Genomic DNA, 25,250 nt, shown 5'->3' with positions numbered 1-25,250 from the left:
ATATTTTTTATGCAGATTTTGCTACCCATTGACTTGGGTAGCAAAATCTGCTACAGCAAATCTACTGCTACAACAATAATCCCTTTTTTTCCCCTTGTCTAGTTTTTACAGTTTTATACTAGAAGTATTATTTGAACACTGGGGGTGTTTTTACATTTTTAAAATTTTCATTTTTACATTCCCATTTTAACATTTATAGATTATTGAAAAAGAAAAGAGAACTAGAGGCTGATAGACAGGCAATGATGTCAGAATGACTTTAAGACTACATCAAATAGCCACAAACCAGTCTCTCCCCTGTATGTTTGAAGAACACAATACAAATAATTCTTCTAAGGAGATGTATATTCTTTTTGTGTGCCTAGGTAGGTTGCTCTTTGGCAGACTTGGACATAGATTTGACTTATGGCTTTACTAGGCTTTTTTTTTTTTTTTAGGAGTGGCTGGGAGTTGAGCTGAAACAAGCAGCAATACGTTTAGGTTTCACCAACAAAGATTCAATGTTGAATACTTGCAACAAACAACCAGAACACTGAAACCACTTTTCTAAGATTGTGTTGCTCCATTCTGTGTTGCTAAGACAGCTCTGTGCAACTAGGGCATGGGTTCTAAAAGAAGTCTTAAAGTGTCCTGAGGTATCTGGCATCAAAATTTCACCAGAAGGTCCTTTAGGATGCATGCTGCGGCTTTCATGAATCAAACTTGTTTTCCAACCACATACACCAAAAGTTAGATCAGACTAATATTTGGGAAAATTAGGTCAAGTCAATGGCCCTCATTTACTAAGAGTGGAGTGTCTGTTTGTGTTTTCAACCTTTTTTCACTTGGTATTTACTAATCGGTCGCACTGTAATTTCTGTCACAGGGTTTTCTTTCACACTGAAAATTCTGTCGCAGGCAGGTTTATTTCTGTTGCAGGGTTTCTTCTACAGAAGTACAGATGTGGGAATCCCAGCAAGGGGTTTCCTTGACCTTCCAGTGAATATCCGACTTCGGCACTGAAGCGCTACACAGGAGTTTGGTATAGGTTCGTAATTGCTTTTTATTGAAAATCATTAAAAAGTGGCAATACATGGTAGGACTACACATTTCTGAGGGGCTCCCTCCTTCCTCAGGTCCGAGTTACAGTGTGTGGATACAGTACTTTATATATACATATTTCCATTTGAAGTTTGCTGGGTCTGAATGCCATAGGAGGCTGAGTATAACGTCAGCCTCGAGGGTCTATTGGTGGTTTATAGGAATGAATGGGCTAGATCAATAACATTGTGATTTTTTGCCCGTTGAAATCAATGGGCCCATTGTGGTCTATGGAGATCTTGCGGCAAACGGGGTAGAAACGTCCTGGTAGTATCGTGAATGGGAGACCCTGGTGTAAATTCAATTCCCGGGTTGATATACAGCTCTGGGATTATACTTTAAATAGGATAGACATGATTTTTTGAACCGTGGGAACTAGGTCAATTGGATACCACACATTACCTCCTGTTTCAATTAACCTAGTTGCCCATTTATGGTATCCAATTGACCTAGTTCCCACAGTTCAAACACTTTCTTAACTATCAATTGACCCATATGCGTCTATCCTAATTAAAGTACAATCCCAACACTGTATATCAATCCGTGACTTGAACCCACACCAGGGTCTCCCACCCACGTTACTTCCAGGACCCTGCTGTTTAGCTTTCTATCCCATTTGCTGCAAGATCTCCATAGATCACAATGGGCCCATTGATTTCAATGGACAAAAAATCCCAATGTTATAGATCTAGCCCATTCATTCCTATACACCACCAATAGACCCTGGAGGCTGACGTCATACTCCAATGGCATTCAGACCCGGCAAACTTCAAATGTTTAATGGGTTAATGTATTCATGGAAATATGTAGATATAAAGTATTGTATCCACACACTAACTTGGACCTGAGGAAGGAGATGTATTAATAGATGTATTAAATGAGAATGAATATATATATATATATATATATATATATATATATTTATTTTTTTATTTTTTTTGAATCACCATTACTGAAACGATAGGAAAAGAATAAAAGTGTTGAAAAGACTCATAAAAATGTGTTAATAAAAGCTAAAACCTTGCTTAAAAATTAAATTGTGCAAAAAAAAATTTTTTTTTTATTTACAAGTAAGAATTGCTTGAAAAAGACGAAGCAGGCAAAGAAGCAAACAGCCAGAGAATTTACTCAGCTTTCTGAAACTTTATACATGCTTTAAAGTGTCGAGTTTTCGTCCCAGATAATTCACATGAATTATTGTGGTTTTAGGAAAAGACGAGTGATTTTGGCTGAAATGTAGGGAACATGCCCCTTTTCCCGAAAACAACACCCATTTTGTATTTTTTTCTTCGACTCTGAGTGATTCAGATTCTGTTAAGGCGCAAAACCTGGCAAAAAGAGTCGGAATAATGTTAGTAAATGAGGGCCAATATCTTGAACTCTTTAAAAAGTTATCTAGAATTGGTTTGAGCAACATGTAGGAAAGACATGCCATAAAGGGCACTGCCATTACAGAATACAATGTTCCCTCAAAATATAATATTAATTGGCTCCAGGACAAACACTGTATGTGGAATATATTGTATTTTGAGATTACATCTCTATGGAAAACTGATAATCTGTTCCAAAGTCTCCAAAATGTCATCAAAAAATAAGCAAAAATTTATATGAAAGAAAAATAACAAAAATAGCCAATACAGATCATGTCCTTATATAAAAAAAAAATAATCTGAATTAGCTGCTAAAAACAATAAATCTCTTTCTACAGAGGGGAGGAGCTTCTCCAGGGTCCCGTACAGTACCTGAGATACAACACGGAGCAACCCTCACCTGGTGTACATAGGAGCAGCTTATCCTGGCATAGGTAGACAGTAATACAGTACCACACTTTACTGTAGGAAGGTGCTACTAGACAGAAAATCAGTGCATACGCTTCAATATTACAGGGGTTTTACCAGTCAAACGCATTCTCCGATTGGAACTTCCAGCCATTTACATGAACCACCAATCTGAACTGATTCTGAACTGATGTGGAGTATGACTTCAAGATACAATAGTCCAGAAATGATCAGTGTATGTTGAATATATTGTAACCTGGGAGCATTGTATCTTGAGGGATCACTGTATAAAGCAGTGTACTTGTCTGCAAATGTGGTTAGATAGGTGGTATCTGATGCCCATAAGCCCTTTGTAGCCTATTTTAGCAGGGTACAAAGTTCAGACTAACCTACGGCTGTACAGTCCCATACACATCAAGCAGTCATATCATAGTCAACCTTAAAGGGGTTATCCAGGAAAAAACTTTATTTAATATTTCAACTGGCTCCAGAAAGTTAAACGGATTTGTAAATTACTTCTATTAAAAAATCTTAATCCTTTCAGTACGTATGAGCTGCTGAAGTGGAGTTGTTCTTTTCTGTCTAAGTGCTCTCTGATGACACCTGTCTAGGGAACTGTCCAGAATAGAAGCAAATCCCCATAGCAAACCTCTTCTACTCTGTGCAGTTCCCGAGACAAGCAGAGATGTCAGCAGAGAACACTGTTGTCAGACAGAAAATAACAACTCAACATCAGCAGCTGATAAGTACTGGAAGGATTAAGATTTTTTTATAGAAGTTATTTCTGGGGAAAGTTGATATATAAAAAAAAAATTTTCCTGGAATTCCCCTTTAAATGCTAAATAATAAATAAGTAACCATGATAATATTTATAATAAATCTTCCATAATTAATTATGTAATTTTAAGAAGAAAATGGTCCAGTAATTTATATTGAATTTTATAAATAAACAACATTTAAATGTATAGACATATCACCTAAGGACACCTGGAAAACCTAAGCATCAGCAGTAAATTCATATCTAGCAGTAAATCTAGTTAAATATTTGTAAAACAGTTTACGAGTTTTGCGCATTGTGACACATACCCCTTTAACAGCCATTCATTGATAGGAGTAAGTGACAGCACTCGAAGGAAAAACCATATTGCGGTGGGGAAGAAGACGAGCGTAAACACCTGGACAAACAAGTGAAGCTTCACATGCATCAAAGCGCTGGTGAGTTCCTGGAAAAGAATGGAATTCAACATCATTTAAGAATACTTTTCTAGGAAGTCAATTGAAAGGACAACAAATAAAGAGGAACTGCTGAATAATCATTAAAGGGGTACTCTGCTGCCCCAGCATTCTGAACATTCTGTTCCGAATGCTGGGTGTCGGTGGTGGGGGTCGTGATGTCACGGCCACGCCCCTTGTGATGCCACGCCACACACCCTCAATGCAAGTCTATGGGAGGGGGCGTGGCAGCCACCACGCCCCCTCCCATAGACTTGCATTGAGGGGGGGTAGCCTGACATCACAAGGGGCGTGGCCGTAACATCACGATTCTCCTCCCCCCCCCACCGCTGGCACCCAGCATTCTAAATGAAGGCTGGGTGTTGCACAGAGATCGTGGGGGTCCCAGCTGTGGGACCCCCGCAAACGGACATCTTATCTTTTGGATAGGGGATGAGATGTCTAGGGGCGGAGTACCCCTTTAAGACAATATTCATGAATATACACTAAGAAACCGGCTATTTTCAAGTATTTCCTTGAAATTACCTTGAATCGCTGACTTATGTATCAGTTATGTAGCAAGGAAATATATGAATCCGAAACAATTGACCTTGCAAAAGATTAAGAATAAAATTGAAATAATAAAATCTCAAAAACTGATGATCGTGAATATGTAGAACACCATAAGTTTGACACTCTAAAAATATTGAATTCTTCGCCTCTACGTAGAAGGTACATAGTTGCCCTTTGACAGATATTGGCGCCCCCGTGTGAAGTCATCCGATTGCAGTGTACAATATGGAATCATTTATGAAACACAATCTCAAAACAAACCTCAAGAACTTTCACATACTGTATGTAACGCTGACCAGGGACCTAATACAACATAACCTGATCTAACAAACCATGCCCAAGAATTCAAAGTAAGTGTGGAAATCTTGTCTCCACTGTACAGAATAGGAATTACATGGCAGAACACTGTACGGTAATACAGCAGCAGATGTACTGCAAACAGATGTTTCTTATTAACCAGCTGATCTGCTGTAAAATCAATATTTCACCTCCTCTAGAGAATATATAGTTACCACATGGCATAGGCAAAGCAGTTCTCCGCACAGCTGAAGTGTAAAGCATATATTTGCTTGTAGGGTTGGATGGACAAACCATATAGGATGATGAACTAAAGCCTAAAGGGGTACTCTGGTGGAAAACTATAATTTTTTTTGTTTAAATCAACTGGTGCCAGAAAGTTAAACAGATTTGTAAATTACTTCTATTAAAAAATCTTAATCCTTCCAGTACTTATCAGCTACTGTATGCTCCACAGGAATTTATTTTCTTTTTGAATTTCTTTTCTGTCTGACCACAGTGGCACCTCTGTCCATGTCCGGAACTGTCCAAAGCAGGATAGTTTTGCTATGGGGATTTTCTCCTGCTCTGGACAGTTCCTGACAGGGACAGAGGTTTTAGCAGAGAGCACAGAGAGAATTTCCTCTGGAGCATACAACCGCTGGTAAGTACTGGAAGTATTAAGATTTTTTTATAGAAGTAATTTACAAATATGTTTAACTTCTTAGCACCAGTTGATTTTAATAACATTGCTTTCCACAGGAGTACCCCTTTAATAGACATATGAATCTTTAAAGATCCATTACATTAACATGTGCTGGTCACTAGGGATGTAAGAAAAAAATCGATTCGCGCGATTATCGCGATTTTTTCATTTGCCGATACTGAATCGATTCAAAATATTTTTGCATCGATTCTTTTAGGGATGTGGAATTTTTATCTCCTGACGCCCGGAACAGCATGTCCCGGGCATCAGGAGATACAAGTTCCACATTTGTGGAGCCGGGCAGGCCGGATCTGACACGGTGGCGCTCTGGGTGTATGGAGCGGGCTCCGACTCATGCCCGCTCTGTACTCTGCGACCCCCGGCTGATTTCAGTAGCCGGGGGCTGCCGCTAATAGCCAGCATGCGGCGATCGCCGCGGCTGGCTATTAAAGGAGTACTCCGGCGCGCACTTTTCTCATTTTATCCCGTCCGGGCTGCAAAATAAAAGAAAACGCACTCTCTCTTACCTGCCAACGAGCCCCCGGAGCTTTGGTACAGGTGTTTGGTCCCCGGGCTGTATTCTTCTTACTTCCTGTTAGCCCGGCACGTCACATGGAGCTTCAGCCTATCACCGGCCGCAGCAATGTCCCGCCTCAGCCAGTGATAGGCTGAAGCTCCGTGTGACGTGCCGGGCTAACGGGAAGTAAGAAGAATACAGCCCGGGGACCGAACACCTGTACCGGAGCTCCGGGGGCTCGTTGGCAGGTAAGATAAAGTGTGTTTTCTTTTATTTTGCAGCCCGGACGGGATAAATGAGAAAAGTGTGCGCCGGAGTACTAGATCGCCGCTGTCAAAGCTGACAGCTGCGTCTATTGGGATCTATGAATGCTCCCAAGTGGGCGATGTATCGGGATATATCGTGATGTATCGTCACCTAGACGGTATCGCGATATATCGTGATATATCGAATCGCCACACTGGTATCGCGATTCAAATCGTATCGCCAAATTCTTGGCGATTCACACCCCTACTGGTCACAGACAAGGAGCTGGAGGACCATGTAAGATTAACTGGAGAAATGAATGTGCTGAAACAAGCAAGGAAACTATAAAATGTGACCAAAACTTGACAGCATTTACTCTTTAACATATTCTTTTCTTGATGTCATAGAACAGCTTCACAAAATATCTCAAGAGCTTGTTCTATAGTTCCAAAACAGGGTCTGGAAGATAGGCCTTTGACATGGGTCTGAAGGGGTAATGTGGAGACCATGATCTGTACTAATGGGAGTCAAGAAATGTCTACAGATGGGTCCTCTTCCTTTTGGAGGAGATGCGGGCTTCACTCATAATACCTAGTACTGTTTTAAAGGGGTTTTATATTAGAAATACATTGCTGCTTTCCTCTAGTTCTCAGCTTGTTTATGCTATTTTAGCTTGGTTCCACTGAAGTGAATTAAGGAGAGTTGTAATATCACACACAACCTGAGGACAGGTCTGGTACTTTTTTTGGAAGTGAGCAGCTCTATATAGAGAGAGATATATATTAGGGATTGGCCGATATTATCGGCCAATATTCACGATTTTAAAGTTATATGTATCGGCATCTAACCTTGCCGATAATGGCGATAATGTGTCCAGCGCGTGCACCTCGATACCTGCTGCTGTGCGGCCCCGCTCCGCTGTCCCGTTCTCCCGATCGCATCATGGCGTCCTATGGAGGAGCATGTGACACACACACGTCACTCCTCCTCCCCTGCACCCAGCGTAACGCTATGGAGGAAGCAGTGACATGTGTGTCACATGCTAATCCATAGGACGCCATGATGCGATCGGGAGAACGGGACAGCGGAGCGGCAACACCCGAGGACAGCTGCAGGTGAGCTGTCTACAAGCGGAGGAGGGTGGGGCCTGCTGCTTATAAGGGGGGGGAGGAGGCCTGCTGTCTATAGGGGGGGGGGGGGAAGAGGCCTGCTGTCTATAGGGGGGGGGGGAGGCCTGCTGTCTATAGGGGGGGAAGCCTGCTGTCTATAAGGCGGGGGAGGCCTGCTGTCTATAAGGGGGGGGGGTAGGCCTGCTGTCTAGAAGGGGGGAATATCGGTATAAGTTATCGGCCTGAAAGTTCACAGGTTATCGGTATCCGCTTTAAAAAAAAAAATCAATATTGGTCGATCCCTAAAATATTATATATGTCAAATCCTGGATAAACCCTTTAAGTGTTCAAATATTGACTTAAAGGGAAGATGCTGGGTGGTACTACTTTGCATGTGTCTTTTTTTTGTCCCAGGGTGCATTGCATAGCCAATAAGGCAGTCACTTTAAAAAGACACATTACCCCATAAGACTAATAAATCTGTCTTATTGTTTAAATCTTCTTCCAATAATGTTGCACATCTGTTCTGTCCCTTATAAGAGTCTTCTCAACAGTGATGGCCACTTGCATTTTCTTGGTTCTTAACAGGGGATTTGCTAATATTTCAAGTGCGAGTTTACATGAAATTCATGACAAGTACAACTACAGTTCCAAGGGAAACAATTACAATCAAAGCAAAACAGACAGAACAGTATACAGCTGGGTGCTTCCATAAGGAAAAACACTAAATAAAAAAAATAGATGCAACTGATCCCAATGTATTTATGTACAACAGAACAGAATCTACAAATGATACCTTCACTCCACCAATCTCACTATATAACTGGATGCCCCACGGTGTCGAACAAAATATAGATTTCCAGGATGCAAGGATATAAAAATGCTTTCAGGATATATTAAAACAAACAACATGGGAAATAGAACAAGTAAATGCTGTGAAAATAAAAAGACATGCATGTATTTCTTGCACAAATATTTAACTTTTCATTTCTTAGACTGGTTCTTGTTTGACATCTATTATACCGTCTTCCATTCCGCATTTTCCCTGTTGGTACATGAATTACATTTGCTGGATTTTGAGGTTTTTGCTGTGCTTTAATAACCATCCTCTTGAGATGTTCAGATAAATAAACGCAATTTGTCTCCAAGCTTCATTTGTAGCTGTTGTATGATACAAACCCATTAAGATTCCCATACACGCTGCCTATCTGCAAAAAGACGCTCTTGTGAATTCAATGGCTCCGATCCACAATGGGGAAAAGCATAACATGCTGTAAATTGAATTAAACAACATAATAATTAATCTATAAGCTCCGGGATCTACAAGCCTATGTTAAGGCATGAGGTGTGGGAATGCTGGCACCTGATGAACATTATGGGAAACCTTATCTATGTACAGGTCAGCAGCGAGTTTAGAAACTATGGACAAACTATCAAGTGCACGTTGACTAAACTGTATTTGATCAGGACAGACTGAGCAGTGACAAGACGAGGTAGGGTGTGAAGGAAACTGAACATTTTTCAAGAACTATTTCCCATTGAGAAGAAAATTAGAGAGAATGATGTGAAATGTAGAATACGGCTCAGAAATGCACTGGGAGAATAGGAATTTATAAACGCCTTTATATACTGTATGTTGCATATACAACACATTGCTGAGGCAGAGTTTATAGTCACAAAATTGTGACTATATTTATTATTTTATTATGCCCCAAAAACGTGAACCTAGCTTATCACAGCAAGACTTAGAAGATATTTTTATCATACACAGGCTACTGGAACTGGAAACTGTCCAGAAAACTGTTAAAGGGGTATTCCAGGAAAAAACGTTTTTTTTTTTTTTTGTTTTTTTTTATATCAACTGGCTCCAGAAAGTTAAACACATTTGTAAATGACTTCTATTAACCCCTTAAGGACCGGAGGTTTTTCCGTTTTTGCATTTTCGTTTTTTGCTCCTTGCCTTTAAAAAATCATAACTCTTTCAAATTTACACCTAAAAATCCATATGATGGCTTATTTTTTGCGCCACCAATTCTACTTTGTAATGACGTCAGTCATTTTGCCCAAAAATCTATGGTGAAGCGGGAAAAAAAATCATTGTGCGACAAAATTGAAAAAAACGCTGTTTTGTAACTTTTGGGGGCTTCCGTTTCTACGTAGTACATTTTTCGGTAAAAATGACACCTGATATGTATTCTGTAGGTCCATACGATTAAAATTATACCCTACTTATATAGGTTTGATTTTGTCGGACTTCTGGAAAAAATCATAACTACATGCAGGAAAATTAATACGTTTAAAATTGTCATCTTCTGACCCCTATAACTTTTTTATTTTTCCGTGTATTGGGCGGTATGAGCGCTCATTTTTTGCGCCGTGATATGAAGTTTTTAACGGTACCATTTTTGCATTGATAGGACTTATTGATCACTTTTTATTCATTTTTAAATGATATAAAAAGTGACCAAAAATGCACTATTTTGGACTTTGGAATTTTTTTGCGCGCACGCCATTGACCGAGCGGTTTAATTAATGATATATTTTTATAATTCGGACATTTACGCACGAGGTGATACCACATATGTTTATTTTTATTTTTATTTACACTGTGTTTTTTTTTATTGGAAAAGGGGGGTGATTCAAACTTTTAATAGTGGAGGAGTTAAATGATCTTTATTCACTTTTTTTTTTCACTTTTTTTTTGCAGTGTTATAGGTCCCATAGGGACCTATAACACTGCACACACTGATCTTCTATGTTGATCACTGGTTTCTCATAAGAAACCAGTGATCAACGATTCTGCCGGATGACTGCTCATGCCTGGATCTCAGGCACTGAGCAGTCATTCGGCGATCGGACAGCGAGGAGGCAGGAAGGGGCCCTCCCGCTGTCCTGTCAGCTGTTCGGGATGCCGTGATTAGCCGCGGCTATCCCGAACAGCCCGACTGAGCTAGCCGGGAACTTTCACTTTCACTTTTAGCCGCGCGGCTCAGCTTTGAGCGCGCGGCTAAAGGGTTAATAGCGCGCGGCGCCGCGATCGGCGCTGCGTGCTATTAGAGGCGGGTCCCGGCTTCACTATGACGCCGGGCCCGCCATGATATGACGCGGGGTTACTGTGTAACCCCGCGTTATATCAGAAGAGCAGGACCAAGGACGTACCGGTACGTCCTTGGTCCTTAAGGGGTTAAAAAAGCTTAATTCTTTCAATAATTATCAGCTGCTGAAGTTGAGTTGTTATTTTCTGTCTGGCAACAGTGCTCTCTGCTGACATCTGTGCTTGTCTCGGGAACTGCACAGAGTAGAATAGGTTTGCTATGGGGATTTGCTTCTAAACTGGGCGGTTCCCGAGACAGGTGTCATCAGAGAGAACTTAGACAGAAAAGAACAACTCAACTTCAGAAGCTCATGAGTACTGAAAGGATGAAGATTTTTTAATAAAAGTAATTTACAAATCTGTTTAACTTTCTGGAGCCAGTTGATATATATAAAAAAAAGTTTTTTCCTGGATAACCCCTTTAATTATAAAGTGAAAATAGAAGCATCCCTGTCATTAGAAAAAACCTTTGACCCATCACAGAGGCATGTCAAAAGTTTTGATCACTTGGGGTCTGGGTGTTTAGTAAAATGAGCCTTAAAAGGAGTACTCCAGTAGAAAGAATTTTTTAAATCAACTGGTGCCAGAAAGTTAAACAGATATGTAAATTAACAAATATAGTAGGAAAAGGGAGAGAACACAGGAAGCAACTTCACCTTCCACGACCTGCAGTAAAGTCTTCGGCGACCTATATGAATGTCTCCTGCGGGGTGCACATACAAGTGTGTGAAGTATCAATATAAGATGAGCAGTGAGTGCATGTACGTGCCCTTTTGTTTAACGGAGATAGTTGCGCCTGGAAGTCCGGTTAATGGGAGTTAGCGCCACACACCTGCGCCTATGCTGTGACCCGGCACCCCGTTAACCGGACTTCCAAACGCAACTATCTCCTTTGAGCGGTGAGTGCACATACGCGCCCTTTTGTTTATCTTAGATTTGTAAATTATTTCTATTAAAATATCTTTACTTTTCCAGTACTTTTTAGCAGCTGTATACAACAGAGGAAATTCTTTTCTTTTTTTAATCTCTTTCTTGTCTTGACCACAGTGCTCTCTGCTGACACCTGATGCCCATATCAGGAACTGTCCAGGGCAGGAGAAAATCCCCATTGCAAACTTATGCTGCTCTGGACAGTTCCTGACACGGACAGAGGCGTCAGCAGAGAGCACTGTGGACAAGACAAAAAGAAATTCAAAAAGAAAAGAATTTCCAAAAGTACTGGAAGGGTAAAGATTTTTTTTTAATAGAAGTCATTTACAAATCTGGTTAATTTTCTGGCACCAGTTGATTTATTTAAAAAATTTCCACCGGAGTACCCCGTTTAGTACTTCTCTGCTGGGCTCACTGCAGGAGACGTGCTCCACAGACTTTGCAAGCTGGGGAGAGAAGCCCTTCGCCATGCACTTCTCCCAGTTCGGCCTAACAATCAGTGTGGATCTGAAAACAGACTTCAGCTGAAGAAAACTGTTCACATGTCACTGAGAAAAGTGTTTTGAAATGACAGGAACACTTTAAAGGAGTTACTCTCCCCAAACGTTCCGCTTCCTGTGACTGGTTGACTGTGGGGATCCCTAATCTAGGAAAATGACTACTAAGCATTAAAGGATAAGTCTCATGCATAAAAAAACTTATCCCCTACCCTAAGGATAGGGGATAAGTTTTAGATTGCGGGGGTCCGAGCACTGGGCATACACCCCCCCCCCCGCAATCTCCTGTATGGAGCCTGTGCAGTAGTTCTATAGGAGAGCCGTTCTGCAATCTTCGGCTCTCCCATAGAGCTTAATGGAGGGGGCGTGGCAGCCTCTGCTTCGGGCGGGAGATCTTGGGGGGCCTTAGCGCTCGGACACCCTGCGATCTAAAACGTATCCCCTATCCGAAGGTGATTTATGCATGAGACTTATTCTTTAATTACACAAAAAGAACCAAGATTTTGAAAGTTAAAAAGGTATTTTCATCTGGGATACTTATGGTACAAGCACAGGTTATCCAATAAATGTCTAAGACACAGACCCCTCCTCTGGGACCCAGATCTATGTCACCATCATAAGCCCCCTCCAGCCTGATTGCAGGAAGTCCTTCATCTAAAGATAGGTGTGGGCACCACCTTCTGTGGATAGATCATAAATGTCCCATATGAAAAAAACCCTATTCACATGTACAGTATTCTGCGCATATTTGATGCGCAGGATTTGAAGCGGTCTTTAGTCATTTCATTAACATTGAAATCTGCAGCATAAAATCTGTGGCTTCAAATCCTGCACATCAAAATATGTGCATGTCAATATACCCTTAATGTTAATATAACAACTGCTAAAAGTCTCCTCTGCAAAACTCCATACTACAGGACTGCATTGGGACCAGATTTAAAAGTTGTGGTAGTGGGCAGTTTTTAGTCTCGAGCGGGCAGGAAAGGGTGGTCACAGGACATACAGCAGTCCCACAAAATCCTGCAAATTTCTGAAATGGCACAAAGGGGTAATGAAATGGCACAAAGGGGTTATAAAATTTCATGGAGGGGAAGGGGGCTCTCTCTAACAATTGTGACAGAATGCTTGAGGGCGTATCACCGGCCCCAGCGATGTCCCGCCCCAGCCGGTGATAGGCTGAGCCCACTGTCATGTAAGGAGCTCTGGACGGCTTCTTACATGACAGTGGGTTCAGCCTATCACTGGCCGGGGCGGGACATCGCTGCGGCCGGTGATACGCCGACGGCTCTGCAGTGTCCCCGTCCCCAGGAAGTTGAATGAGGTTCGCACTGCTGGACCGCGAGGCCTGTACCGGACCAACAGAGGCACGTAGGAAGGTATGTTAAAGTTTATTTTGTTTATTTTTGAGGCCCGGGCACAGGAATATATAAAAGTCTTGCACTACAGGTTTCCGAAAACTGTCCTATGCAATGCTCTACTTCATTCTGCCAGAGCTGAGCCACCATGATGCTGCATCAATAGTGACATAACATCTTGCAGAAGAGAGTAGACTAAGCCAGTATGAACCAAACATCACTGCAGCCTAGTCCGCAGACAGCCCCAACAGCTGGCAGCAAGTGTTGGCATCGGACAAGAGCAGAATTCTAACTGTACCATTGGTTTTTTTTTTTGTTAGCTACTACAGATTGGTGCTACCTGGGTAAATAGTCTGAATCATGGACATCATGGACAAATGATCAGTGTTGTTTGAAGTAACGCTGATAGTCCAAGAGAATATAAGAAACTTTGTAATAGAACTTATTAAAGAACAATGCCTCTTTCATACCTTATGATTCACTTTTTCCTCCCACCCCCTACACTGATCATTCAATATAGATTCACTAGTAAAATCCGCTTCATAATGTCCTCTATAAACGCAGTAGAGGCAGACTGCATGTTCGCTTCGTGAAAGTCTTAATTTCATCTATTTACAAATTAATGTAAAACCCAGAGCTCATGTGCATGGTCAGAGACTACACGTTCCAAGTCTCGCCCCTAGACTCTTAATCTTAATTTTCTCTCCTGTGTCAGATGGATTTAGTCACTAATATAATAATTCAGTAAATCAATATGCCCTTTAAACTGCAGTTGCTTTATAGGATGTTCTTCATATTTAGCAAAAAGAGCCCTCTTCATCTGTGTTCTGTGTATGGGAGACATAACAGTAGTTAGTCTCCCCACATTCTGGGGCTGAGCTCAGGGAGAACTGACAATTTAATTTTGAGCCAGTGAGAGAGTCTCCTAGGACTGTATCCACCTTTTCCAACCCACCGGAGCACCTGAAAGCTGAACTAATTTATGCAGGAAAAGTCAGCAACTGCCGAGCCGAGAAGTTCATGACGAATCGAATTACTGTAACTTTGCTCATCTCTACTTATCGGTATGATGTTATTATCCATATATGACATTACAATAACACATTTTTACACTTTAATAAATCTCCTAACAATATAAAACAGATCCCTATCAATACAACATACAAGTCCACAGTCCATTATATCCTGAGAAAATAACTTTATATACAATACCTCTGTTTTTAAGGACAATCCACTGTTAAAGAAAATAGCAGACACAGCAATGTACGTTATGGTAATTTCTGGCTTCAATGGTCCTAAAAGAGAAGAAGAAGAAAAAAAACACTTAAATGGGGACTGTCATTGGCACTTTTTCTTTTTACAAAATGTAGATAATAACATTATGTGTAGATTTGTAATGTACAATGGTTAACCCCTTAAGGACCCAGGCTTTTTCCGTTTTTTCATTTTCAATTTTTCCTCCTTAACTTTAAAAAATCATAACTCTTAAAAATTTTCACCTAAAATTATATATAATGGCTTAATTTTTGCGTCACTAATTCTACTTTGTAATGACATTAGTCATTTTACCCAAAAATCTACGGTGAAACGGGAAAAAAAAATCTATGTGCGACAAAATTGATGAAAAAACACTATTTTGTAAGTTTTGGGGGCTTCTATTTTTACGCAGTACATTTTTTGTCAAAAATGATACCTTATCTTTATTCTGTAGGTCCATACGGTTAAAATGATACCCTACTTATATAGGTTTGAATTTGTATCACTTCCGAAAAAAAATCATGAATACATGCAGGAAAATTTATACGTTTAAAATGGTCATCTTTTGACCCCTATAACTTTTTTATTTTTCTGTGTTCAGGGCGCTTTGAGGACTCATTTTTTGCGCCGTCATCTGAAGTTTTTAGTGGTACCATTTTTGTTCTGATCAGACTTTTTGATCACTTTTTATTCACTTTTTGTGGTATAAAAAGTGATCAAAAATGTGCTATTTTGGACTTTGGAATTTTTTTGCGCGTACGCCATTGAACAAGCGGTTTAAAAAGCGGTATATTTTTATAAATCGGACATTTCCGCACGCGGCGATACCACATATGTTTATTTTTATTATTATTTACATAATGTTTTTTTTATTTTTGGAAATGCCGGGTAATTCAAACTGTTATTAGGGGAAGGGATAATTGAAAGGGTTAATGATTTTTTTACACTTTTTTAATGCAATATTATAGCTCCTATAGGGGGCTATAAGATTGCATGTACTGATATATTACACTGATTGATCCATCTCCATAGGAATGGATCAATCAGGGTTTTCAGCGATTGAATGCTCAAGCCTGGATCTCAGGCTAGAAGCATTCATTCGGCGATCGGACAGCACAGGAGAAGGTAAGAAGACCTCCTCCTGTGCTACAGCTGTTCGGGATGCCGCGATTATACCGCGGCGATCCCGAACAGCACCCTGAGCTAGCCGGGCACTTTTACTTTCGTTTTTAGCCGCGCGGCTCAGCTTTGAGCGCGCGGCTAAAGGGTTAATAGCGCGCGGCACAGCGATCAGTGCCGCGCGCTATTAGAGGCGGGTCCCGGCTTCACTATGACACTGGGCCCGCCGCGATATGATGCGGGGTCACCGTGTGACCCCGCGTTATATCGCAGGACCGGGACCCATGACGTATGCATACGTCATGGGTCCTTAAGAGGTTAAAAAAATGTGTATTTTTTTTTTTGGGGGGGGGGGGGTATCCGCTTCAGTGCACGGAGCAGCCAGTTTTCGGCTCTGAGGAGTGAGGGCATTAGTTCCCACATGAAACGTGAAGGCAAGCAAGGGAACGTCTCTCCTTCTGCAGTGCCGCAGTGGGTGGGCAAATAGCAATACTTCAGTTAAAAGGGTACTGCAGCCAGAATTAACCAAAAACCAGGTGCACGTTCCGTCACTCCAAGCACCCCTGAAGAAGTCACGAAGTCACTTGGAGTGACGGAACGCGTGGGGACCTGTTTTTTGGGGGGACACTCGCTCCAGTGTGATGTATAATTTCCTCTCCTTTGACCGTGTACTATTTTGAATCAGTGAATATTCTTGCAGCTGCAATTGATTGTGCAATATTGTATCTATTTCATTATGCATAGGGGCTTATCAAGTCTTGAGGGATTGAGGTCATTGCAATATGGGGATTAGGCAGGTGTCCCTTGGGGGAGGGGGGGGGGTAGTCTCCAGGCAACTGGGGTTCCCCTCCGTGGCTTATGGAGGCTGTGGTCCCCTTATTTTAAGTGTTTTTAAATGTGTGGTTTACTTTTGTGATGTATTTCTAATAAAGTACTTATAAGATATCATTGGTGTGCACCTTTACATGCTTTCTTATGTTACCGTGTATTCTTGATATAAGCACTGGTAGCACCCATATGATTAATTTTGGTTGAACCCACTATTATTTGCTTTGGTTTGTGTGGCTTGAGGAAGTGCCCAGTCGGCACGAAACTGCGCTGTCCCACCTGTACCCCCTGCACCTCCCTTTCCTAAGATGGACTGTGTCATGGTCCGCTATATGGAATAAAGTCCACGTGTTCTACAGCAGTGGTGAGTTGCCGAGTCTTTTCTTCTGCTTCGCTATACTTATCGTATACACGCATTACTCAGAGCACCGCCTGGCTGTCCAGCGGGGATCCGGAGCACCTGTCTTCTCCTCTGGCCCGTTGCTGCACTCCCTAGGGTACTAGTAGTGCCGGATGAATGGGACACTGTTACATTGTACCTCTATTATCTGCCTTTGCTAAATATGTATTTAAACTAAAAATAAAAATAAATGCTACATAAAGCCATTTTTTACAGTGAACTCAAAAGGAATTATTCCCAGTAATAACAGCAGCAGGTGATTAGCTGGAAACTGTGAACATAATAAAGTGCAAACTAAGAGTAACTTTCTGCAAACATTAATCCGAAATGATACCTTGTCCACTTTTACTGCGAGATACAATTGGCAGACAGATTCTTGATGAATAAATGCATGTTTCTCATTTAAATAAATGGAAGGCTATGGAGGGTGAACTTATTTCTTGGTTATTTGTTGGCAGATTATGGACATGTATAAAGCCTACAGCAATGTGCTGCATGACATCTCCGCTGCAGCCTAAGACAACTATTTGAATATTTGTCAACACATTTTCTGAGTTGTATTGATATGTTCCGAGCAGAGGAAATCCTCCCCACTGCTGAAATAAGACGGGAGACCTCACGATGCAGGTCAGTGAGTCCTTCAGCGCAGTGGAAAGTGACAGCTAGGATTATTTTCTGGATCTAGTCATGTTGCAGCTCACTGGGGAAACTTAGTCATTGGCGCACAGCAGCACTGAAAAGACTTTGCCCGTGTTTTATTCTCACTTGTATAGCAACCGCTATATGAAATGACTGGATGAAAAAGGACAGCCGGCCGTCCACAAGAAGGTCACAGTGCAGGTCCATCTATATAAGCATGAAATGACTGTCGGTTAATTCAGTTCATGACACAGATAGAAAGGTTCACTGTCCGTGCACCCAGCTGCCATCACACGACCACATCCAACATTATAATACTCCGGCTATTTATTTTTTGGCTTCTTTCGTATTTTCTCCATCAAGCTCAGAGGCTAAGGGTATAACTGTACTCCTTAAAGGACTCTGTGCTTTAGTCAACTGATTTTGTGGGTCACAGAGTATCCAGATGCCAGAACACCCCGTGATCAGGTGTAATCTGTATAGGATATCTGGCAGTCATTTTAGTGCAGCGCTACCTTAGGAAATGAAGCTCTACATGATAGCCACTGAAATCAATGAGGTGGACATGGAAAGTGGTAATCAATACTGTAAAAAAATATATGACAACTGATTATCCAATGAAAATGGCCTAAAGACATATATATATTTCCCTATCTATACATGAAGCTTCTGGGTGATAATGTTCGAGGTAGTGAAATGTTTAGGCCCTTGCTAAGCTGATCAGCTTATAGGGGTTGCCTTCTCCTAAGGCTAAGTTTCCACTTGGTTTTTTTCTGGCAGTTTTTGGAATACTGCCACTGCAGTTTTTGAGCCAAAGTCAGAAGTGGATCCATAAGGGAGGAGAAGAGAGAGTCCTTACTTTATATGTCCTATTCCTTACGAATACATTTCTGGCTTTGACTCAAAAAACACATTCTTTTATATTAACCAAGCTGTATGGAGGCTTGCTTTTTGCGGGAGCAAGTTTAATTTAAAGAGAACCTGTCACAAAACTAAACTTTTAATATATTGTTCCTTATGTATTATAAGACACTTTGCTATGTACTTGCTGTTAAAATTCTCAACCTTTATATGTTTTTAATGTGATTGAAAAAACGGCCACTAGGTGGCTCTGTTCTGTTCCCTCTCAAACAGTTCATTTGGTCTCCTCCCAGCCTAGCAGGAGACCAAACTCAGGAAGTGAACGCGGGGCATGGCGAGGCACAGCTCTCGCAGGCCTCAGTGATGTCGTGTCTGATGAGGAACGCCCACATTCTCCTTCCGTGAGCTCTCATAATGTGAACAAGGGGAAAAGTATGATACACAGCTTTTTAAACCTCGGAAAGTATTTTTTAAGGGCAAGAGGGGTGTTATTTGGTTTGATGACAGGTACTCTTTAAATGGTACCCTTCATTTTACTATAAAATGTAATTCAAGGGTCTGTTTTTTGCATGTGGAACATTTTGGGGTAGATCAGACTTTTTAATCATTTTTAAAAAGTGGGATGTAAAGTGACTAAGAAAATAATGTATGCCAAAATTGAAATTTTTAGTTTATGCCGCTCATTATGCAGGATAAATAATCCAAATCATCAATATTTTTGGAGTTTAAATTTTATTTAAAAGAAAAGGGGGTGATATAGATGTAATAGTTTTTTTTGGATTTTGAAAAACTTTTTCTTTTTGGGGAGAGGCTTCACTATATGATCACATGATATTTTTTTAAATTCACTGCAATACTTATGTATTACAGAATACTGTCATTTCACTGGTAAGGAAGAATATAATAGCAATCCTGCAAAAGCCCCTGGCTGCTATCAATTGGAGACCTGAAAGGTGTGGCATCTGGCACGTAATCCCCTAGATCAGTGGTCTCCAACCTGCAGACCTCCAGATGTTGCAAAACTACAACTTCCAGCATGCCCGGACAGCAAACGCTGGGAGTTGTAGTTTTGCCACATCTGGAGGTCCGCAGGTTGGAGACCACTGCCCTAGATGTTGATGATCACTATTGACTGCAGCGGCATGTAGCATTGTGCACATTCCCTACTTCTACACTCACTCCTTACTTAACACCAAAATGACGTGCATGTATGTGGTGTTTGCATTAACAAGTTAAAGGGGTATTCTGGATAGCTTTTTTTTTTTTTTGTCCCCTCATGGTCAGACAAACTGTATTCTAATATACACCTATTACCTGTACTGGCCCTCTTTCCCATCATGAATATTCAGTGACCGTCAGGAAGTGAATTAAAACCTGCCATCCTGTGTTCTCTTCAACTCCTATTTCCCAAACACCCTTGCACGAGACAGAGATCACATGATACTTTGTCTTGGCTCAGGGACCTTAATTGTCATCTTTTGTAAGCAATGCTCTGATCTGACGGCACATTGGTCCCCTGCAATGATGTAGGACGGCCTTGGTTTAGACACTGGGCTGAGAAAGCAAGGACTTCTGGGAAATGTAGCTTTAATACTGTTTACAGAAGCAAGGAGAAGAGACAAAATGGGGTAGTGAGCAAAAGAGAATGATGCATCGGGAGCAATGATTGATGCTGAAATGTTTATTTGTTATAACGTCTCTGGATAATCCTTTTCTAAGCTATTTTCCAGTTATATGTAAATAAAGTCTAATCACTATATTAATAAAAAGTTCTACAATATACTGTGTGCTTTTATTCTAAGATATTTGTTCTTAGTCTTGATTGCAGTGTGTGACTGTAGGAAAGTAGTCGCCCAATACAACTGAATCCACTAAAAGAGATAAATACAACTCAGAGATAAATACAACGGCTGCAAAGTCTGTCTGCCGGTCTGGGCCAGAAACACATTGGGGGACATTTACTAATCTAGTCTATTCTGGGTATGCTTATAGACCAGCGTATGTGGTAGTCTCCTGTCTATTGTGCTCCTAATTTATCAAAGGTCTCACAGCCCTTGATAAATTCTGTGCTCAGACTTCAGGGTCTACAGCTTAAACTGCATTTAGACCTGCTCCAACATGGTCTGACATTTCAGCGTATTTTGGGCAGATGCGACTTGTCGCACAAAAGTCGCACTTGATAAATTCAGCACCAATGCATTTTCCAATTAAAATAGACTTGCATGCATCATGTTCTAAAAATCCTCTACAGCAAAAGTCGCAGATATTTAGACTGCGACTTTCTGTGCGACAAATTTAGACAGGAAAAACCAGTCTAAATCCTTTGATAAATCTCCCCCATTGTCACATAAAGAAATCTTCTGTTAAAGAAATATTCTTACTGTCACGTCTCGTGGCCAAAGCTGCAATCGTATTTTACAATCTTTTTACCCATCAAATACTACAGATCCAGCAGGACAACATATGGAGGCAACGAGCACAGAACAATTAACAGTTAACTAATATTAACTAACATTACTAATATTAAATAAATATAGTTTTGTGCCCATCTCAGCATAACCTCTTCAGGGGGGTAGATCGCCATTTGTAACCAAAAATCTTTTTTTTTTTTTTTTTTTTATACTCAATTTTATGAGGAGGTGCCGTACACAGACAGAACAAGCCAGCAGTACAACCATTCAGAAACATGCCGTCTCCAATAGATGTCAATGCATTTTCGAATGGATTCTGCTGAAAGAATGAACATGTTCATTCTTTCAGTGGCGTCTAGAATATAAATTTCCTATGCAGATCTTTTAAAAACAATGGGAGAATTTCCGAATGTAATTTTTTTGCTGAAATTTCAGAATGAGCCCTTTTGCTGCCTACATTTCCCATGAACGGTTTCCAGGGGCGTTTGCTTATTGTAGCTGGTCACTTCATCAGGCTACTAGTTCTGGAGGTCACCAACGCAGACTCATAAGTGGTTTGGTGTCAAGTGCCTCTTTTAGAGAAATATTGCCATGAGGAAAAAGTGATTTGACAATAATTACAATTGCAGAGTTTTATGAAGATGTGATGTCTTTAGGCTGTGTTTACATTTAGAATTTTTACTGCATTTCAGCAATTTTTGCAATGATTTTCCACAAGTGGTAAAAAAAAAAATTACACTTTTTATTATATTGCGCAATTACAGTACAATATCTAAATTTTTTCCATGCTTTGGGGAAAAGCACAGCAAAAAACGAAAAAAAGCAGCAAAAAAACACATTGACCCTGAGAGTGGAGTGGTTTTCTTTGTGGGTTTTCATTCCCTACAAGTATTTTTTCACGGTATTTACTAAGGTCTCCTTACATTTTGCACTTTTCCCTAGGTTTTTTTATTTATTTTTTTTAACACAAACATGCCCTGAGCTGTGGGGTTTTCCTCAGCTCAAATCTACCACATTTTCAGTGGAAACCTTAGTAAATATGTTGGGATTTTTTGAAAAAATCCAGGGACACACCTCTTTTTGGAGACCACACCCCCTTTTCATGACGACCACGCCCCTTTCGGGTTCTCTCAGTAAAATGGAGAGCTGGTCTGTTTTTTTCAATTCTGGTGGAAAATCTGGCGCACAACCAGACAAAATAGACCGGGTTTACAATAGTAAATCAGGGCCAACGAGTATGACCTACTATATATCCTGATCCCATAGAGATAGCAGATGGAGCTGGGAGAGGTAAAAAAGGGGTCTGGAAGCTAAAAGAAGGAGATTAGGTCATTCTGTAATCCATAGGAAATCAAAAACAATGTCTGACATCCTGTTAGTCATATTAAGCACAGTAACTTTTTATTCATATCTAAAAACTTTTATTGATAATTATTGAAAAAAAATGAGGTAAAGAAAGAAAGAAGGGGGGAAGGGAAGGTAAAACAAGGATAGGCATAGTACATAACTTGCAGTAAAATGTCAAACGTGTCACAGCTCAGCAGACAAGATAACAGATCAGTCAAGTAGTAAGCAAACAGATAGATTTCTGAGCGAGAAACAGTCCATGCTATCAGAGAAAACGGGCAATAGACGAGCTGCTGGGGCACTGCCCATTAAACAAACAACATTTTAACAAATTAAACCATACACCAACCAGGACAGAGGAAGAAACCAGGGCCAAGGAGACCTTATTTTATCCTACCTGACTGGGATTCCCGCCACAGTGCGACCAACCAATAGAAGAAAAAAAAATATCTATCAGGCACTAAGTTAATTGGAGAGGTGATACCCTGGCATTGAAAAGTGATCTGACCATTTGAGTCCGCCAGTAGCTCCTCAACTCTATGGAGGTGGTGTATTTTAGTGTACTATTCCAACAGAGAAGTGAGCTAGGTATCCTTCCATCTCGGTATGGCAGTGCAAGATGTCGTTAACATAAAATAAGCAAGCATTCTGGATGGAATTAAGAATTAAGAGGAGTAACGGTTCCGGGGTATATGATAGGAAGATACCAGATATCATGTGAATAAGGAGAATAAACTTGTCCCAGAAGGGCCTAAGCAAGGGACACAACCAAATGTGGGACACTGTGTCCGGGGGGGCTTCCACATCTCAAACACTGAGCCGACGAGTAGGCACTAACAGTGAATGCCAGGAACATCCTAATTGCAGAGAAGGGATGTACAAGGCTGACTTTTTGTCCCGCCAAGTCCTCGCTAGGTATCATCCTGACTTGTTTCCCCACTTATAGAGGGATTTGTAACACAACTGTCTATGTCATTTAAATTTGGTCACAGTACCTATTTTCAGTCAAACGTGTGATCACATGACCACTTTAGAGTAATGAAACACATAGATCCAGCAGTGATGGAATAAAACAAAAGATAATGTATAACTAGTGATGGTGAGTGTGCATGAAATGAGCAACAACAACAAAAAAAAAAAAAACCTGGATTGCTTTTTAACATTATTTTTTATTTATTTATTTTTTTTAAACTCACAGTCAAGCCCTATGTTGAGGCATTAAAAGGAGTAGTCCAGTGCTGAAAAACTTATCCCCTATCCTGAGGATAGGGGATAAGTTTCAGATCGCGGGGGTCCAGACCAGACATCTCCTGTATGGGGCCCCGACAGCCCGCAGGAAGGGGGCGTGTTTACCACGGCACGAAGCGGCGGCTGACACGCCCCCTCAATACAACTCTATGGCAAAGCCGGAGCACTGCCTTCGGCAATCTCCAACTCTCATGACGTCACACCCCACCCCCTCCCATAGACTTGCATTGAGGAGGTTGGGTGAGACGTCATGGGGGGGGCGGGGATATGATGTCACGAGCTCCAGGCGTCGGCTCCAGCTTTCGGAAAAGTTTGTACTAAACGCTGAGCAGCGGAGTACCCCTTTAACCCCTTAAGGACTTAGCCCTTTTTCACCTTAAGGACTCGGCCATTTTTTGCAATTCTGACCACTGTCACTATAAACATGAATAACTCTGGAATGCTTTTAGTTATCATTCTGATTCTGAGACTGTTTTTTCGTGACATATTCTACTTTAATATAGTGGTAAATTTTTGTGGTAACTTGCATCCTTTCTTGGTGAAAAATCTCAAAATTTGATGAAATAATTGAAAATTTTGCATTTTTCTAACTTTGAAGCTCTCTGCTTGTAAGGAAAATGGATATTACAAATAAAAAAAAATTTGGTTCACATACACAATATGTCTACTTTATGTTTGCATCATAAAATGTATGAGTTTTTATTTTTGGAAGACACCAGTGAGCTATAAAGTTCAGTAGCAATTTTCACATTTTTCACAACATTTTCAAACTCACTATTTTTCAGTGACCAGTTCAGTTCTGAAGTGGATTTGAAGGGTCTTCATATTAGAAATACCCCACAAATGACCCCATTCTAAAAACTGCACCCCCCAAAGTATTCAAAATGACATTCAGTCAGCGTTTTAACCCTTTAGGTGTTTCACAGGAATAGCAGCAAAGTGAGGGAGAAAATTCACAATCTTCATTTTTTACACTCGCATGTTCTTGTAGACCCAATTTTTGCAAGGGGTAAAAAAGGAGAACATTTTTACTTGTATTTGAAACCCAATTTCTCTCGCGTAAGCACATACCTCATATGTCCAAGTAAAGTGTTCGGCGGGCGCAGTAGAGGGCTCAGAAGGGAAGGACAAATGGTTTTTGGGGGGCATGTCACCTTTAGGAAGCCCCTATGGTGCCAGAACAGCAAAAAAAAAAAAAAAACACATGGCATACCATTTTGGAAACTAGACCCCTCGGGGAACGTAACAAGGGGTAAAGTGATCCTTAATACCCCACAGGTGATTCACGACTTTTGCATAAGTAAAAAAAAAAAATTTTTTTTTTTCCTGAAATGCTTGGTTTCCCAAAAGTTTTACATTTTTAAAAAAGGGTAATAGCAGAAAATACCCTCCAAAATTTGAAGCCCAATTTCTCCCGATTCAGAAAACACCCCATATGGGGGTGAAAAGTGCTCTGCTGGCGCACTACAGGTCTCAGAAGAGAAGGAGTCACATTTGGCTTTTTGAAAGCAAATTTTGCTCTGGGGGCATGCCGCATTTAGGAAGCCCCTATGGTGCCAGAACAGCAAAAAATAAAAAACATGACATACTATTTTGGAAGCTAGACCCCTCGGGGAACGTAACAAGGGGTTAAGTGAACCTTTATACCCCACAGGTGTTTCACGACTTTTGCATATGTAATAAATAAATAAATAAAAATTTTACCTAAAATGCTTGTTTTCCCAAAAATTTTACATTTTTAAAAAGGGTAAAAGCAGAAAATACCCC

At 40.7% G+C, this 25,250-nt stretch overlaps 1 protein-coding gene across 2 annotated transcripts in view; it reads right to left on the bottom strand.

Annotated features, from left to right (window-relative positions):
• SLC10A7 (solute carrier family 10 member 7) overlaps positions 1-25,250 on the bottom strand; it is a 222,689-nt gene that overhangs the window by 171,789 nt on the left and 25,650 nt on the right. For both annotated transcript variants that reach the window (XM_056562846.1, XM_056562845.1), the window contains exons 2-3: positions 14,586-14,668; positions 3,945-4,081 (exon numbers count right to left, since the gene is read on the bottom strand). In XM_056562846.1, the coding sequence (XP_056418821.1) occupies positions 3,945-4,063 (119 nt within the window). In that variant the 5' untranslated portion in view covers positions 4,064-4,081; positions 14,586-14,668. The remainder of the gene's footprint in view (positions 1-3,944; positions 4,082-14,585; positions 14,669-25,250) is intronic.

This window comes from Hyla sarda, chromosome 1, assembly GCF_029499605.1.
Source record: "Hyla sarda isolate aHylSar1 chromosome 1, aHylSar1.hap1, whole genome shotgun sequence".
NCBI classification, from domain to species: Eukaryota; Metazoa; Chordata; class Amphibia; order Anura; family Hylidae; genus Hyla; species Hyla sarda.
Note: the sequence above shows the minus strand (reverse complement) of the source record. Positions and strands in the feature narration are given on the sequence as shown.